This window comes from Dunckerocampus dactyliophorus, chromosome 18 (assembly GCF_027744805.1).
Source record: "Dunckerocampus dactyliophorus isolate RoL2022-P2 chromosome 18, RoL_Ddac_1.1, whole genome shotgun sequence".
NCBI classification, from domain to species: Eukaryota; Metazoa; Chordata; class Actinopteri; order Syngnathiformes; family Syngnathidae; genus Dunckerocampus; species Dunckerocampus dactyliophorus.
The window spans coordinates 2,834,899-2,852,680 of NC_072836.1; the positions used below are offsets into that span (position 1 = coordinate 2,834,899).

At 47.5% G+C, this 17,782-nt stretch overlaps 1 protein-coding gene and 1 non-coding gene across 2 annotated transcripts; one reads left to right on the forward strand and one right to left on the reverse strand.

Moving 5' to 3' along the window:
- Nucleotides 1-223: 223 nt before the first annotated feature.
- On the reverse strand, nt 224-17,472 carry LOC129170743 (myosin-11-like). Its single transcript, XM_054758668.1, has 43 exons — nt 17,339-17,472; nt 16,323-16,584; nt 16,090-16,260; nt 15,620-15,776; nt 15,321-15,348; nt 14,742-14,841; nt 12,956-13,003; nt 12,747-12,839; nt 12,585-12,648; nt 12,404-12,502; nt 12,127-12,270; nt 11,832-11,927; nt 11,640-11,758; nt 11,412-11,564; nt 11,158-11,331; nt 10,904-11,077; nt 10,102-10,216; nt 9,827-10,020; nt 9,629-9,750; nt 9,457-9,526; nt 8,067-8,227; nt 7,889-7,997; nt 7,675-7,806; nt 7,385-7,591; nt 6,737-6,874; nt 6,547-6,670; nt 6,300-6,471; nt 5,986-6,198; nt 5,741-5,885; nt 5,451-5,657; nt 5,250-5,354; nt 4,996-5,148; nt 4,674-4,922; nt 4,383-4,595; nt 4,057-4,269; nt 3,696-3,857; nt 3,489-3,617; nt 3,239-3,327; nt 2,574-2,697; nt 2,285-2,493; nt 2,079-2,187; nt 1,839-2,011; nt 224-1,576 (listed from the first exon to the last, which is right to left on the reverse strand). The coding sequence occupies exons 2-43, from the start codon at nt 16,485-16,487 to the stop codon at nt 1,327-1,329; spliced, it is 6,072 nt and encodes a 2,023-aa protein (XP_054614643.1). The 5' UTR covers nt 16,488-16,584; nt 17,339-17,472; the 3' UTR covers nt 224-1,326.
- Nucleotides 8,263-8,335, forward strand: trnar-ccg (transfer RNA arginine (anticodon CCG)). Its single transcript has one exon. It is a non-coding gene; the product is annotated as a tRNA-Arg (tRNA).
- Nucleotides 17,473-17,782: the final 310 nt, after the last annotated feature.

Below are 17,782 nucleotides of genomic sequence, written 5' to 3' on the forward strand. Positions count from 1 at the left end.
CTTGCTTCTCTAGTTTGGCTGTAGACAACCTTTACCATCTAAGATCATCCTGTGTTTCATGGGAACAATCAATATTTAGAAACAAAGTGGATGACCTGTCCGTCAGCGCCACCTGCAACACAAACTTCGACATTAAACTAACTTGCTGCTGCGGTATAAGTGAGATGAAAATATAATTTTTAAATATGACAGAGAAAAAGAAGCACACGTGGGAGGGGTTCAATTGTGGTTTAATGTCATTAATTTAAATTTCATTTGACAAACCATTAAAGGCTAATTAGAAAAATCACAACATATTTGTTACGGAAAGTGCATTATTTTTGAGCCACAACCAACAGTGAAAACTACCTGGAAAATAAATATATGCAAATATACAATACAAGTCAAAATGTGTTCATAAGCTTTCATTTTACTAATTCCTCTAAATACAGTGATTGTTACATCAGTAAAATGTAGGTGATGTGTTGCATTAATGCTATATTTTCACGAATAGTTTGTCTAAAAAAAACCTATACGATTCCTTTTATATTTTGTTTGCGTACATGTGCCGTGGTTTTTAATATTTTCTTTCACAACTAGTGCTGGGCAAGTTAACACACTGTTATATTTCATGTTAAATAGTTTTATTGTGCATTAAATTGGTTATTGCCATTTGACTCATACAAACAACAGTGGCGATAAACAGTACTGACTGAGTCTTACCAGAGGGGACAGCAATGCGCCTAGTCTGCCGTATTTTCAGGAAGAAGAAGAATTGGTGCGTAAACACAGTTGCCAGACAAACAATTATCGTATTTGTGTGATAATGTCACTCTCTGTAGGATGTATAATCAATAACGTTAAAAATCCTATAATGTAGGGATATTGTAGCCCTTCAATACGAGGCTATTAGCAAACACTAACAGGATTCGTCCTGCACTGCTTCTGATCTTGTTCATTGTTTCACATGCCTCTTTAGCCAGGTGGGGCGCTGTTGTTGTACGATTAGTTTTAAAAGTAAACCTGCATTAAAGCGCCGTAACACTATACAATATATATGGTAATGTTTACTGTAGACACTGCAAAGCAGAATCACCTCAGTACTTGGATTCTGAAGTATTACTTACTTTGGAAATGCAATACACAGCGCTGACCATCATTTACAGTGCATTATATTAATGAACAGTGGGAGCTGCATTCACATGCTCTGAAGATTAATCACACACACAAAAATAATGTAATTAATTACGATTGAGATTTGTAATAATTGCCCAGGACTATTTAATATGTAAATATGTTGTGTTGTTATGTGTTATTATGTATTTGGATGCGTGAGGACTTCTTTGTCTATTCGTCAGGGGGGCAGTCGTTCACCTCGTCCCCAGCCTCCAGTGGGGGGCTGCGGGCGGCGGGAGACGGAGAGCGAGGCTCCTCCTCCGGGATCTCCACTGAGTTCTCCACAATGGTGCTCCTCCGGCTGATGTTCCCTCCCATCAGCCCCAAGCTCCTTATGGCCACTCCACCACCTCCTCCTCCACCACCTCCACTGCTGCTGCTACGAGGACTGGTGCCGCTAAAGCCCGCCTCCCCGCCACGCCTGGAGCAGCCCATACATCAGGAGGAAGAGAAAGGGGAGGAAGAGGAGGGTCAGATGCAGGAGAGCGGGAGGCAGGAGGGGAAAAGTGAGATGTTCCTGACATGTGAGGAGTAAAGTAGGAGGTTGAAGAGGATAGTGTGCGCTGGTTTAGTGTCTGAGTGTGAAGCAGGAGCGTCCGCACCACAGGAGGAAAAGTTCAAGATGGACAAAAAGTCTCTAAAATGTTTTCATGGTTAAAACGCCCATCAGTAGTTGTCGGTACCTCAGTTTGCCCTTCAGCGAAGTCACCTCCCTGCTGAGGGCGTCGTTGGCCTCGGCCGCCTCGTCCAACTCCCGCTGCAGCTTCCTGCGGGCCGCCACCACGCGCTGCGCCTCCTCCTCCGCCTCCTCCAGCTGATGCTTCAGCTGCTTCACGCGCACGTTGCTCTTCTCGGCCTGCAGAGGAGGACAAGGAGGATGTCACCATGTTATGTTGGGACACCTTTGACTGTGATTACGTCACCTGGTCTTTGTACTGCTGCGCCTGCTTCCTTTCATCCTCCATCTGGAGCATCAGGTCCTTCAGCTTCTTCTCCTTCTGCCGGAGATTCTTGGCGGCTGCCTGACGCTCTCTGCGCACAAACACATCATCATCATAGCCTCGTCTATCTATTGCTAACAGGAAACAGGAAGTGATGACGTTCTTCAGATGTTCAGCATGCTCCCGACCTGCTCTCCACCTCCAGCTGCTCCTCCACCTCCCTTAGCTTGTTCTCCATGGTGGTGACGGAGGACTTGAGCTTGGAGCGGCCCTGGCCCTCCATCTCCTGCACTTTGGCCTTCAGCTCGCGGTTCTGCCTCTCCAGCTGCTGCCTGGACGCCTCCTTGCTCTGTGAAGCCGACTTCTCCGCAGTCAGCTCCGCCCCCAGCTGCTCTACCTGCACACGTGGACGTAGCTCACGTTTAAAGGAGTGTATGGCTCTGTCAGATGTACTTTAGCAGCATGCCATCGACGCACAAGCTGCTGGCTCTTCCTCAGACGCTCATTGAGGCTCTCCATGTTGGTCTGCTCTTCCTCCAGCTCCTCCTCCAGCTGGCTGATCTTTGCATCCAGGCGACGCTTCTCATCAGACAGCACGGTCCTGAGAGGACGAGGACGGAGCGGAGTTAAACCTTTCGTTGCTCGCTGAGCTCAAGTCTCACAAGATTTTTCTGTGGCATCACAAAATGATTTTGGTTGAACTCCAGACTTTGCAAGTCAGCATTCACGACCCCGCAAGTAACTTCTTATTCGTGAGAAGGCCCACCATTTTGTGCTTATATTCTCCATAATTGGAACAGAATTGTAACAAAAGTAATCTCAGACGCTTACACACTAATATGCATGCAAAACAGTATTATTTTATACTCATTTATTACCCGCAAGGCATGCTGGGAGGTCCAGATGCACGCTTCTCCAAAAGGGAGTTACCCAGCATGCTTTCCAGGTTATAAATGACTGTAAAATAGTATTGTTTTACATGCATATTAGTGTGTGAGTGTTTATTTCAATACCTGCATAGTTGGTTTGTGTTAGCATGTTCAAAAAAAGACATTTTTATGGCTGCCTCAGTTACTTGTGTTTTTTTGCAGGTTGTCTGAGAACACGGCCGTTACTGAATGGCAGGTTTCTACTGTACTCACTTTCCAGAGGAGTTACTGGCGAGTTCCTCAGCCAGTTCGTCCCTCTCCGCCTCCGTCTGCTTTCGAGCTCGCTCGGCTGCCGCCAGCATCTATGTAACAAAAAAGGAAGTCACAAGAAGTTGTACTTTAAAAGGTTATTTTTTGGGTGCTGAATTTGACAGCTAAATGAAGGCATCATGGATTTCACCAGCAGAGGGGGCAGTTAACCCAGGCTGGTGAGGTTAGCACCTGCTTGAAAAGTAACAGGTACCTCATGTAGCTGCACAATGTCTGCCTCCATGGCCTTGGATTTCCGCTCAGCCTCTCTCGCTGAGGCCAGCACGTCCTTCTGGGCCGCGCGGGAATCCTCCAGCTCCCGTTGGAGATCCTTCACCTGACCCTTAGAAGGCAGGACAAGGACAAGACCGTCAGGCTAGAAGATAACTTGAGGAAGATGTTGAACGTTTTGCATACTCACCTGGATCTTGCGCAGCTGCTTGATGGCCTCATCACGCCCCCTGTTGGTGGCCTCCAGCTGGTCCTCCATGTCCTTCAGCTCGCCCTCCAGCTTCTTCTTGCCGCCGGAGGCCTGACCTCGCTGCTTCTTCTCCTCCTCCAGCTCGGCCTCCAGCTCACGCACCTGATTGATCAGAGGGATACTTTAGCTTGACTTGAGTCACAAATCCACACAGATGCATCTGCAGATGATGAAAATCCTGTATCAGTTAAATTCAAAGCTTGGCGTCCCACTGGGCTCAATCCTAGGTCCAATGTTCTTCCATGTCTGACTGCTTTAATTCCTAAAAACAACACCAAAGTGCATGAGATCAACTCAGCACCTGCTTGAGGAGCTGCTTCCTCTTCTCCTCGCCCATCTCCTCACGGGCCTGCAGCTCCCTCTCATGCTGTGCTTTGAGGGCCTGACTGTTGACTTCCAGACGTAGCTTGGCATCCTCAGCCACCTGCAGCTCATCCTCCAGCTCCTCCATGTGGGCCTTCATCTCCTCCATGACGCCCTCCAGGGCACGCTTTGCCTTCTCCAGGTCGTGGACCTGAGGTGGAGAAGATAACCAGTAATCAGTACACCTCTCTAAGCCTCCTCTTACACAGAGCTCCTGCAAAAGCAGCGTGAAAATGTGCAGAAAATGACGTTTCTTTGACTTACACTTCTTCCCACATCGTCTTTGGAGCTGACGAGGTCCTCCATCTCAGCTCGGAAGCCTTTCATGGTCTTCTCCGCCTCCTCCAGAGCCTCACGGTTCTCATCTAGTGCTCTTGACAGAGCCAACACCTTGGTCTCCTTTTCCCTTGCCTCGGCCTCAGCTCGATCCCGCTCCTCTGCAAACTTACTGGACACAGCTCGCTCCTCCGCTAGCATCTGAGAAAACACATCAGTTGAAGTTCTTAACCTCTGGCGCGCTGTAGTCCAGAAGGTCGACAGACTCCTCAAGCCCACCTGATCAAACTTCTTCTGCTTCTTCTCCAGGTTGGAGACAAGCTGCCGCTGGCTGTCAAGGTCCATGAGGACGTCCTCCAGCTCCTGCTGCAGTCGCCCACGGCTCTTCTCCAGCTTGTCGTAGGCCGAGGCCTTCTCCTCGTACTCGTTGTTGGCTCCCTCCAAGTCGCGCTGCAGACGCTTCTTTCCCTCCTCCAGCATCTCCACAGAGCCCAGCGTCTCGTCCAGCTTCTTCTTGCAATCTGACAGCTGACGGCAGGAGACCAGCTCATTGAATATTCTGTAGAGGTTCTGTTATGAAACCATCTCTGACGTTCCTGACCTGCACGTTGAGGCTGGACACCTGCCTCTCTAAGGCTCGCTTGGCTTCGCTCTCCTCCTCCAGCTGCTCCACCAGACTGATCTTGTCCTCCTCTATCTGACGCAGACGTCCCGCCACGTTCAGCTTCTGACGCGTCTCCTCTGACAGCAGCTCCTGCAGAATGATGGCCAAACATGTGAGGAGAAGTTGTCCATCACATGAACATCCTTTTCTTAGACGAACAACTCTTGAATGGTCTACATGTCTCCAGTCACCTGTGTGTCCTGCAGCTGCGAGGACAAACCAGAAACATCTTTACTAAGCTTGATGTTCTTCCCCTCCGCTTCATTCAGAAGACTGCTAAGGTTGTCGAGTTCCATCTGGCAGAGAAGAGAAAGAACCAGAAAGATAAAGCGTTGTACTTGTAGTGCGTCCAACAAGCAGCATCAAGTCCAAGTTGTGTTTTGAGGACCTACAGTCATCTTGGAGACTCGCTCCCCCAGCTCAGTCCTCTGCCGCTCGCTCTCGTTAAAGCGTGAGTTGAGGTCATTGAGCTGACCTTCCACCTTCTTCTTCTTGTGCTCCACATCCTGCTTGGCGCTGGCGAGGGACCGAAGGTCAGCGCTGAGGTCTGCAGACTCCTTCTCCAGAGCCTGCTTGGCTTTCTCCAGACTTGCTCTCACCTGGAGGAGCCAAGTCAGGCATTTGTTGAGGTTCTGCTTCTTCCTAGCGGCTGTTTACTTCAAGTGATTGTGTTCATGTTTACCCTCTTGGCCTGCTCCAGCTGCTCAGAGAGCTCCTCCACAGCCTGACTGTGTTTCTGCCTCAGGTCTTGGATTTGGGCTTCATGACTCCGCCCCTCCTCCTCCATGGCTTTCTTCAGCATGGCCACCTCCTGCTCGCGCTTGGCCCTAAAGCCACCACAGACACACACAAAAGAACATCACAAACATCAACACTGTTGTGTGTCTTTGTGTGGTTTCAGGTCCACCGTGGACCACACAGTCTGACCGAAGCTCCTGCTGTGCAGCAGTGGTGTCCAGGCTGTCCTCCAGCTCAGACCGCAGCGCGTTAAGCTCCTCCCCCAGGTCCCGACGAGCCGCCTCCACCTTCGCCCGGGCTGCTCTCTCTGCCTCCAGGTCCTCCTGCACCTCAGAGAGGAGGGCCTCCAGCTCCCGAACCTTCTTCACAGCCGCCCCGCGTTGGTTACTCTCCTCGTCCAAACTGTGGACACAAAGCATCGTGTTTGGACACGTGATGGGTGTCTGCAGCGGATGAAATGTTGTCCTATGGTACAGATAGAGAGCTATTTCCTGCCTTCTTACCGGGCCTGCGTGGCTTGCAGCTCCTCTTCCTTGGCAGCCAGCTGAGCTCGGAGCTCGGCTAGTTGGGCCTGCAGGTCAGCCAGCTGCTCATGGAGCTCAGCCACCTCGGCCTCCACCTTCCTCTTGGCCTTCTCCATGTCCAGACGACCCTTCTCTTCCTTCTTGAAACGTACTGGACATAAAGTACACACTTGTTCAAGCATGCTTGTAACGCTTTGGGAGAAAACTTGTTCAAGAGGCGACTGACCCTCCAAGTCGGAGATCATGGATTCATGCTTGCTCTTCAGTTTGGTCAGGTTCTTGGACTTCTCCTCCTCCTCGGCCAGGTTGGAGTTTAAATCCGCCATCCTCTCCTCCAGAAGCTTTCGCTCCTACAAGCACAAGAAAGTTTATAAATGTGCAAACCCCTTCATCAAATGAGACTAAAACATTGATACCTTCTGCAGTTTGTTGTTCTGGTCCTCCATCAGGAGAACATCCTCCTCCAACTTCTTCACCTTTCCCTCCACGGCCACCTTCTCCAGCTGCAGCTTCTGACGAGCATCTTCTTCTTCCACTAAGTGGGCCTCCATACTCTAATGAGGTGAAATTAGCAACAAATTGACAATGGACGCATGAAGGCATTGAAAATTCAATACATATTACAACATTGTTGAATGGAATTGTTTCCAGCTAAGAACTTTGTAAATGTATTTGTGTAACACGCTGGACAGCACGTTGACAGCTCGGACTTTTAGCTCGTCGGCTAACGTCGCTCACTTCTCATTTTTTAGGTTTTGAGGTTTATCAACATACTTTTGCACAGGTGCACTAGCTGGCATCTGTTACACTCACCCCCCCGAAAGCTCACTCTCATCCGGATCACGGCACCAATGTAAAGGTGGTCACCCGCAGAATCCGGCCAGGGTTCGAACCTGGGTCCACCGACCATCACGAGATGAGAGCAGAGCAGCGCTAGCGACGAGCGAAAAGACTCAGCTAGCTGTCAACTCCTTGTCTCGGGCTTCAGGAAGTGAGGTTTACCCGCGTACTTTCTCACACCCATTAGAGGTGTACGTTGAAGAACCTTTAACTAAGCTATGTACCTGCAGCTGCTGCTCCATGTCCTTCCTCTCCTGCTGCAGGGAGTTGCTGCGCTCCTCCTCCTCCTCCAGCCTGGCCTCCATCTCGTGCAGAACCTCCTCCAGCTCCTGCTTCTTGGCCTCCAGGCGCACCCTCATCTCCTCGGCCTCGGCGTACAGCTCCGTCTCTGCGTGCAGTTTGGACTCTAGCTGGGCTCGTTCCTCCATCAGCTACAGGAACACACACATACACACACACACACATTTACTCTCATCCTGATTGTGTTATTTGGGGTGGCGAAGTGTGTTGTCACCTGTGTGTGTTTCTGTGTGATGTCCTTCAGTTCAGCCTCCTTCTTGGCCGCTACTTCTTTGGCTGCCTTGAGTTCCTCCTCCTTCTGGCCCATTTCCTCCTCCTGTCTGGTCACCTGAAGCAGGGGCTTCACCTGCAATGTACAGACAACAAAACACTCTTTACAGTGTGAAATCTCTTTATCGTCAGTGAAAAGGTGGACGTGTCAGTCCAACCTTGGTGAAAAGCCTCCACCATTGCCAGTTCTTCAGTTTGAGGTAACAGGCACAGTTCCTCTGGATGACCTTCATGGCGCTCAGCTGCTGCTGACGTTTACTGAAAGCCCTGAAGGGAACAGACGAAGACATTCATTAGGTACACCATCACCCCCAAAGGGGACGCTGTGTGTCGTACTTGCGGGCCAGGAAGCCCCTCGCTTGAGCCTGGAAGGAGATGATGATGACAGTGAGCTTGATGTCTCGCTCCTCCTCCAGCTGAGCCAGCACCCCTGTCCTGAAGAACATTTTACTCTGGCCAATGCGATACAGGTTGGGGTCCAGATCCAGGTGCTTCACCTGAAGAAAGCTGAACATCAGATGGCAGATATGCAGGCCCAGTGGCCTAATGGATAAGGCATCAGCCTCCGGAGCTGGGGATTGTGGGTTCAAGTCCCACCTGGGTTGCAAGCTAGTTTACATATTACATCACATAATCAACATGCACTATCATGATGCCACAGCTTCATGAAACTTGGTGGCTAGATGATGCCAACTTTATGCTTTCCACGGGATACATGAACAAAAATAGCATCCTACCTTCTTCTAGAGCAGGGGTGTCCAAAGTGCGGCCTGCAGCACATTCTAAAATATAATTTAACAAGAAAACTAAGAACAAAACACCAGCAAAAATGGAAAAATTAGCAGTAGTTTTACACAAATAAAGTCCAAATATTACGAGAAGAAAGTTGCAATCTAATGAGGAAAAAGTCATAATTTTACCAGAACAATATTGTAATATTATGAGCAAAAATAATTTTAGTAGCATAAGATTGAAATATTAAAGAAAAAATATGTAAAAAAAAAAAAAAAAAAAGAAGTCATAATATTATAAGAAACAAACAAAAGAACAAATAAACTTGAAATGTTTGGAAAATTAGGTTGCGGGAAAAGTTATAATACATAAAGTTGTAAAGTAAAATTATGGTGGGAACAACCTCATAATTACAAGAAGAAAATTTACATGAAAGAAGTTGAAAGAGTTAAAAAAAAAAACACGTAATGGGAGGAGAACATCTTTTCACGCTATCATGTCGGACACGCTACGGCTGACTGCATGCAGTGCGATGCTAACCTAACTTCATGTCTCAATAATGGAACATTACTGACACCTAGTGGCCAGAATACTACATATACCTTTGTCTTTCAATATTTTGGACTAATAATAGGCCGTAGTCAACCACCAAACAGCCATCAATTATGAATTAATTAATTAATTATTGAAAAACGCAATAGAGTGAGAGAGTGATAATTGAACGGCAGTATTTCGAGGGACGACTGTCTATGACAAAGCTGAGATGCAGTTTTTTTTCTCAAAATATATACAACATATTTACAAAATATCAAAGTGGCAATGTTGCATCCCTTTATTTTTCTGTATGTGCCCCTTGTCTGAAAAGGTTTGGACACCCCTGCTCTAAAGTATCCACATCTCCACAATGCCAATAATGTTTATGTATTGCTGTGGAAGTGTAGTCATGAGATATTTAGTAATAAAGGCCTAATAGTCCTTGTTCCACTCATCTCACCATCAAGCAGCACGCCTGCTTCCCATCCATGAAGCCTTTTGGGATAGCGTTGGCAGCCAGGATCTCGTACCTGCACATGCAGGACATCCAATTCAAAGCAACATCAAAAGTTGGAATATAAGTGATGGTTTAGAATGTGAATCCAGGCTAGGTAACAACATCAAGGCAGCACCTCTGCCTGAACTCCTGGAACACAATGCGGTTTGGGAATCCCTGTCTGCAGATTCGGATGCCCTCCAGCACGCCGTTGCACCTGAGCTGCTCCAGCACCAGGTTGGCGTCCATCTTGCCCGCCTGTTGCCAAGCGGCAAACACACAAACACTGAATGAGGACCGGCTTTTAGGGCTGACATCAAAGTGGAGGAGGTACCCTCTTCTCGTGGTTGGGGATGATGCAGCGCACAAAGTTAGGCTGCGTGTTGTGCAGCGTGGTCATCAGCTTGCCCAGAGACTCCTTGTACAGCTGGCCCACCGTGCGGAACATCCCCTTTTTGGATTTGGTGGAGGTGGGCATAGAGCTGTCAGACATCTTGGCCATGGTCTCCAGGCCGACCACTCGATCCGCTGACAAGGAAAAAACGTGCAGAATGGTTTAAAATGTCAGCTCTAAGCTTCTTCCCACGAAGGAGACGTCGGAAGCCTGACCGTCCTTCCAGAGGTCCTGGATGAAGTTGCTGGATGAGTTGCTGAGCAGAGCCGTTACGTTGTCATTCAGAGGGTCCATGTTCTTTGTCAGCCAGCTGGCTGCGTTGTAGTCCACCTGGGAGACAAAAAAACTCCTCTGTTGATGGGAAATGTCTGTACAGTCGTCCCTCGCAATATCGCGGTCTAGAAGTTAATTAATTAATAAATTATCGCTGTTTGACGGACTATGGTCTATTATTAGTCCAAATATATCAAAATACAAGTGATATTCTGGTCACTAGATGGAAGTAATGACACAAAACACTGAGACATTAGCTTACATGACATTACCTTAACACTGCATGAAGTGTCCTACGATGTCCTATGTGGAAGAGTGAAAAAAAGATCTCCCATTCCTTGTGGAAGTAGTATGCTTTTGGCTTCCTAAGTTTAGCTGGTTAGCTGGCTAGCTAAAGGTGGCTATATGTAACGGATGCCAGCCAGTGCGGCTGCACAAGTGCATGTTGGTACACCGCACTCCCTCGGCCATAAGAGCTGCGCTGAACGCTGGGTCGACAGTCTGGGTTTTTGTCAATTAATTTTAATTTGTGCTTAGCACTCATCAGGTCAGGACATCTGCGCATACTCCCTACTGTTCAGATAACGTGGATCAAACACAGAGCAAGAGTTGCACAGGAAATGGTCAGACGTGACCTATGCTGTCTCATATTAGCTAATAGCAGCTTATCACAAAACACAGCAGAAAAGGGGGGTCTCGCACAGAGTTAGCATTAGCTGTAGGGGGGATTTACCTGATTCTCACCTTACCAGCGTAGTGCAGAACAGTGAACATCAGCTTATCTTTGTGCTGTTTGGGTTTGGAGAATTTGACGTGACCCGTGTGGGTGTTCAGCAACTTGTCCACAAAGGAGACATCCGTCGCTTTGGGGAACCAGCACTCCTCGTCCAGCAGGGCCAAGATGCCTGGGGGGTTGTTCTACGTACCATGACAGGACATGAACATATGCTTCAAGAGCACATTTTAGACATTAGTGCTTCAAACGTGCTGGTCTTGACCGGCCTCTCGATGAGCTCAATGCAGGGCTGCAGGTCCAAGCCGAAGTCGATGAAGTTCCACTCGATGCCCTCGCGCTTGTACTCCTCCTGCTCCAGGATGAACATGGTGTGGTTGAAGAGCTGCTGCAAGCGCTCGTTGGTGTAATTGATGCACAGCTGCTCAAACGAGTTGTCCTGAGAAACACAAACAACGAGAAACATCATCAAAGCACAGACGACAGCAGCACATTTCAAAGATCTCAGCGATCCATCACCTCGAAAATCTCAAAGCCAGCGATGTCCAAGATTCCGAGGAATGAAGAAGATTGCCTCTTGCTCTTGTCCAGAGTCTTGTTGACCCTGGCCAGGATCCAGCGGAACAGACGCTCATACATGGCCTTAGCCAGCGCCTCCACCGCAAAGTCCGCCTGGTGGATGGACAAGAAGGTCATTCTTCAAGGTTTGGAGAACAATGCCAAGCCGAATTTCCGCTCGATTCTTACCTGCTGCTTGGTCTGAGCCTTCTGCACCACCTCACGGCCCACTTTGATTCTGGGGGTCAGGAAGGCGCGCGTGAAGTCGGTCACATTGATGCCTTGAAGGTGACAAACCTTCTGGGCGGCTGGCACCAACAAACAAGTTGTTTTTCATCTACATGTCACCGGAAAGCTGTCATGTGAGGTGTTTTGGTGTACCCGTGTTGTCCGGCATGGTAGCCTGCTCGTTGTTCCTCTCCTTCTCAAACTTGATGTTACCCAGCTGGAGAACGGTGGACACCACCTTTAACATCCCTGCAAAGGAATGGCAAAGACACATTGATGGTGGACCCATCACATGCATGAGCACCGAGAATACTTTAATAGCATCACTGGAGGAGATTTAACACCAGCGACCACCGGGGTCATCATCCGAGTCTGCAGTCTGATGTCCAACTATCTACCAACGTTACAGAATAAACCTTTATTGTGCTTAGTACAGTAATGTCTGTACCTATTCTCTCCTCCTCTGTGAAGCCCATGATCTCCATGGCCTCCAGGGTCTCATCAAACAGCTCATCGTCCTGCAGACCAGGAACCTCCACGTGTCCCGCCACCAGGAAACGGTAGCTGCTGAAGTCCTCCAGCAGCAGCTCCTCTGAAGGAGTAAAGGAGCACATGTAGCATCTCTCCAAAGGACAACGTCTGCTATTTGTTGGAGATGTGACTGGATGGACTGTGGAAAACGGCCAATGTAGTTTTACATGACTTTGTACATTGTGGCTGCTCACCTCTGATCTTGTCCTTGGCTCCTGCCACCATGTAATAGAAGATGTGGAAGGCTCTCTCTGTGTTGGCCTGACGGATACAGCGAGACTTCTCCAAAAGGTCTGATCAGGTCAGGAGAACATTAAGGTCTCTTTGCACCTATTGATTAAAAATGACCCAAAGTCTTCCTAAACAAAAGGATACAGGTGTCAATGTTTGCCCCGACAAGGTAGCCGGTCACGTCAAAGTTGAGCTTGATGAACTTGCCCTGCCGACACAGGTGGTCACATGACACCCTTAATTACTGAGGGCACGCCTCGTCAAAATGGCGACGAGTGTCGACTTACGAACTGATGGAAAATTTACAAATCGTGACGAGTTGTCGTTCTTGATGGTCTTGGCGTTGCCGAAGGCCTCCAGGATGGGGTTCGCCTGCAGCAGCTGCTTCTCCAGCTCCCCCTACAGGACACAACCAGAAATGCACATCAGACGACTCCAGGCGTGCCCGACGTGACCCAGTAAGCATGCACAGAACATGAAACCAATCTTGTAGCCGACGTAGCATCGATACTCACGTAAGCCAGCGATCCCGCTTGTTGTTGCTGTTGTTGTTGCTGCGGTGGCTGCAGAAAACATCAAAATCACACATCAGTTTCTCCTAAGGAATTTTTGTACATATTAAAATGGATGTGGAACACCACAGGGATGTCTTCTTGGTCCTCTACGAGTCCATATAAACTGTGTGTCCTGGTCAAATCATTCAAGATAACGCTTAGCTTAAAATACGTTCCGTGTTACGACGTTCCATGTTACAAGGTTTCATGTTAAGATGTTTAGTGTTACGACATTCTGAGTTCGAGTTAAGACGTTCCGTGTTACAAAGTTTCATGTTAAGATGTTTCGTGTTATGACATTCTGTGTTAGAAGTTTCATGTTGCGACGTTTCATGTTATGAAGTTTCATGTTACGTAGTTTCATGTTAAGATGTTTTGTTTTAAGACGTTTCGTGTTACAACATTCTGTGTTAGAAGTTTCATTTTATGACGTTTTGTGTTACGACGTTCCATGTTACGAAGTTTTGTGTTACAAAGTTTCATGTTACGATGTTCCATGTTGCAACGTTATTTGTCGCAACGTGTTACGGTGTTGTGTTACGCCGTTTTGTGTTACAATGTTCCGTGTTAGAAGTTTCATTTTATGACGTTTCATGTTACGATGTTCCATGTTGCAACGTTATTTGTCGCAACGTGTTACGGTGTTGTGTTACGCCGTTTTGTGTTACAACGTTCCGTGTTAGAAGTTTCATTTTATGACATTTCATGTTACGATGTTCCATGTTGCAACGTTATTTGTCGCAACGTGTTACGGTGTTGTGTTACGACGTTTTGTGTTACAACGTTCCGTGTTAGAAGTTTCATTTTATGACGTTTCATGTTACGATGTTCCATGTTGCAACGTTATTTGTCGCAACGTGTTACGGTGTTGTGTTACGACGTTTTGTGTTACCATGTTCCGTGTTACAACATTTTGTGTGACGACAATCCATCTTAGGAAATTTTGTGGAGCAAAGTTTCATGTTAAGAAGTGTCTTGTTTCTTGTCGACGTTCTGTGACAGTATTTCGTGTTAGGATATTTTGTGCTTACGATTGCACTCCCATAAATGATTAAGACTGTACAAAAAGAACAAGAGAACTAATTATGTACACGCGGCGGACCAATATGCAGGTGGAGTAACACGTAGTTGTGCGTCGCTACACTGAGGAAGGTTGTCGTCACTTTTGTTCTTTTTCATAAACTTTTTACTTTAACCTCCATTATGTATCCCAAGCCTGGGACAGACTCTTCAAAGAAAAGGAAAGTGAAAGCGAAGTGAAATTAGTCTTAAAAGTGGGAAAATGTTCAGGGTGGAGACATGAACATTGGTTGCATGCCCAGACCATCATGAAGGATGAAGATGGTATCTTGAACGTTTGAAAGGATCTGCTCCTATGAAATGGACAGTGTTAACAAAGCCTCCCTATAAGCCTGTCTCTCCCTTCCTTGCAACACCCCTTCCCGTGTCCAAGACAACCACAGAGATAAACGTAAGCTATTTTTTTATGATTGTTTCATGTCATTCTTGTATTGTATTTTGCCCTTCATGTGTGAGTTTAGTTTAGGTTTAGGTTTAATTTAGGTATTATATCGGCATAAGTTCCCGCTTTCACTAAAACTCGACTTACATAACAGTCTAGAAAGGGAACTCGTGCATAGACCGAGGACTATACATACGTCGCGCTGCTTTTTGACGTGAAATATACATAATACTTTGCCTACATTATGTTTCCAATAAATCCATGAGCCTTTCTTCCGACACTCACAGGATTTGCTTCCTTTTTTCCTTTGTGCGAGGAGGCGACGAGGGCCAGGTACTGGATCACCTTCTTGGTGTTTTCCGTTTTCCCCGCTCCAGACTCTCCTCTAGGTGGCGCCAGAGAGATGATTTGAATATTTGCAGGTTCTAAGACAAAAGCTCTGGAAATGTTTTGTCCAACTATACGGACACAAGTATTGGGACACCGACAGGAAGTGAAAAGAAGCTTGTTCAAGATGTTGGAGTGTCTTGTTGGGATTCTGTGTCCATTAGTTAGGAATGTCACTGATGAAGTAGTTCTTCTGCACCAGACTCCTCCAGGCATGCCGTTATGGACTTTGCTTTGCGCCCTGGGAACAGAAAAAGGTCTTCCCCAAAGTGTTGCCAAAAAGTTGTAAGCGTGCGTTTGTCCAGAATGTCTTGTTAAAATCAAGAATTAAGATTCAGAGACAACAAAGGACTCTCACGCAACCTCTGATTGATTGATTTGCTAAGCGACGCGTGTCCCACTACTTGAGTGCGCATAGGGGGGGGTGGGGGGGGGGGGGGGGGTGGGGGGGGTCATGCATGTTTATGTTTGACTCACGTGCAGAGAATGGACTGATCCTCACGGTCTGTGGAGGCACAGAGAAGGAAGGAGGGAAATGAAGTTAACTGAGATGACCTCATGGGTGGAAGTCAAGCAGAACAGACCAAAGATGAGCAGCGAGGACACGAGAAGGAGAGATTAGCCTCTATGGCGGGTGTCATCCAAAAATAGCAGGTGGACTCCATCTCCACCATCTGCTCCCACTGCTCCATGTAAGGTCATTGTGGAGCCCCACATGAAGGTAGGGATCTGCTCTGAGGTCACGCTAGGCAGGACACGGCTACTTTTGACTTTACCTTGCATCATGTTCCTGTAGGCGTTGTCGGTGATGGAGTAGATGTGCGGCGGCACCTCGTGACGCTTCTTGCCCTTGTACATCTCGATGATCTTCTCCGAGTAGATGGGCAGCATCTTGTAGGGGTTCACCACCACGCAGAAGAGACCAGAGTACGTCTGGCAAGGACACATAGGACACTTGACGTCAACACCGATGCTGATATTAAATGTCAAAGATTCAGCAGACGGGAATTGTGAGAAGATGAAGCACAATAAGATGCTTGGCTGGGAGGTCTTAACCTCATGTGATCTTCATGGCACAAGATCAGGTTTTAATTTTACTCCCCGTGTCTTTTTAGACTTTGAAGGATTGAGTGGAAAATCATCCTGAGATCACACACTGACGTGGTTTCTTTAACTATATTAAATGTAAAGTGCTTGTCTACTCCTTTGGTTTGATAAAAGGGTAGGAGCAGGAAAGGGCGCTCACATAGATGAGGCTGGAGAAGTATCTCTCCCGCAGGTTTTGAAGGACGGAGGCCTCGTTGAGGAAGGTGAGCGCGGCCATGTCTTCCACCTTGCTGAACTTGGGCGGATTCATCTTCTGGATGTCCTCCTTGTTCACTGTGGCCTTACGACCGTTTGACAGCTCCACCAGAACCTGCGGACCACCACCATAGCGTCTTTTGGATGGAATCTCATGATTCGCAGGTGCATCGTTACCTCATCGCCCTTCTCCTCCTTGATGCTGGCCGCCTCAAAGCCCTCCCTCTCTGACGGCACCCACACCATCTTCTTGGCCGCCCAGTCGGCCTGCGCCAGGCCGCTGTTGCGAAAGTCATTCTGCAGGAACAGGAACTTGTTGTCGTCCGCTGCGGGGTCCGCCATGTTAGAAATGTCAGAGTCGATGTGGAGCTCCTGGCTGGAGTCGCTGGATGCTGGGTTGGATTGCGGTGGGTCGAGGAGAGTCGGGTTGATGTCTGGCCTGTCGACAGAACAGTTATGGAACATACAACAGGAGCATCGTTTACCTCATGAATATCTTCATGCTGACATGCAAAGCGGATCAGATGTTTGGTTTTCATCAGCCCGTCACGTCTCCTCCACATTTCCATATGCCGCTTACTTACTCAGTTATCCTCCCGGACACTGATCCTGCATGGAAGCCACGCGGAACCGCCGTCCGCTTTGACCTCCCACTTAAAAGACGACAATAAATCATAAAAAAGATCCCAGAAAGGATCCCCGCAATCACACTGAGCTGCCATGCAGGAATGCCCATGTTTGGCTAACCCTTTGCTCCTGGTAGCCCGCTAGCACACACAGCGATGTTAGGCACCTTGCACGCATCCCAGACCACCTTATAAGGTGCAGCCCCAGTGTCCAGCCATGCTTAGCATTTACACCAAAATGGGGACATGTTACTGAGGGCACCCGAGGGTGACCTGCGGAGCACGGCCCACACAAATTCAAATCTGACATCTCTTATTAACACTAGCAAACTTCTTAGCACAACAAAACATTTGGTGTCAAAAAAATCCCTAAGGAAATGAATTTTAGCATTCGTCAACAAATTTCAGTGACAAAAATGACTTCATTTGTCTTAATTTGGCCTTAAATCATCTTTAAATTTAACAAAAAATGTGAAAGTCAGATTTTTCTCCTCAAAAAAGAATTCACCTGAAGTGAAGTTGACGAGTTTAAGGGAGAAAGAAGAGCATCAACATCATCACACTCACTCTGGATGAAGGATGAAGTCCAAAGAGATGACGATCTCCTGGCAGGTAGAGCCACTGATGAGGATGAGAATGAGGATGAGAGTGAGGGTGAGGATGATGAGGATGTCTGACCATGACACCTGGTCCAGTAACAGGACACAAGACCAGCCTATTTATTCCTAATTTGGCAGCAACACAAGGCCAAGTCCACCCAGCCAATCAGAGCAAAAGGGCAAGTCTAACGACTACACTTTTCAAATTAAAAGCCTTAACCTACAGTGTAGGCCTATTAGTATTTGATTCTCTAACTAGTTTGCAGAAGTGTTGATTTCCGTTTAAAGATGTCACCCTTCTGCTTTAACATTCTATTTTAAACGTCTTAAAGTTTCCAATAGAGTCATGTCAGTGTTTTTAAATGTGTGAAAACAGTGTATTATGTTTTCTAAATGTATTATATGTGCTACA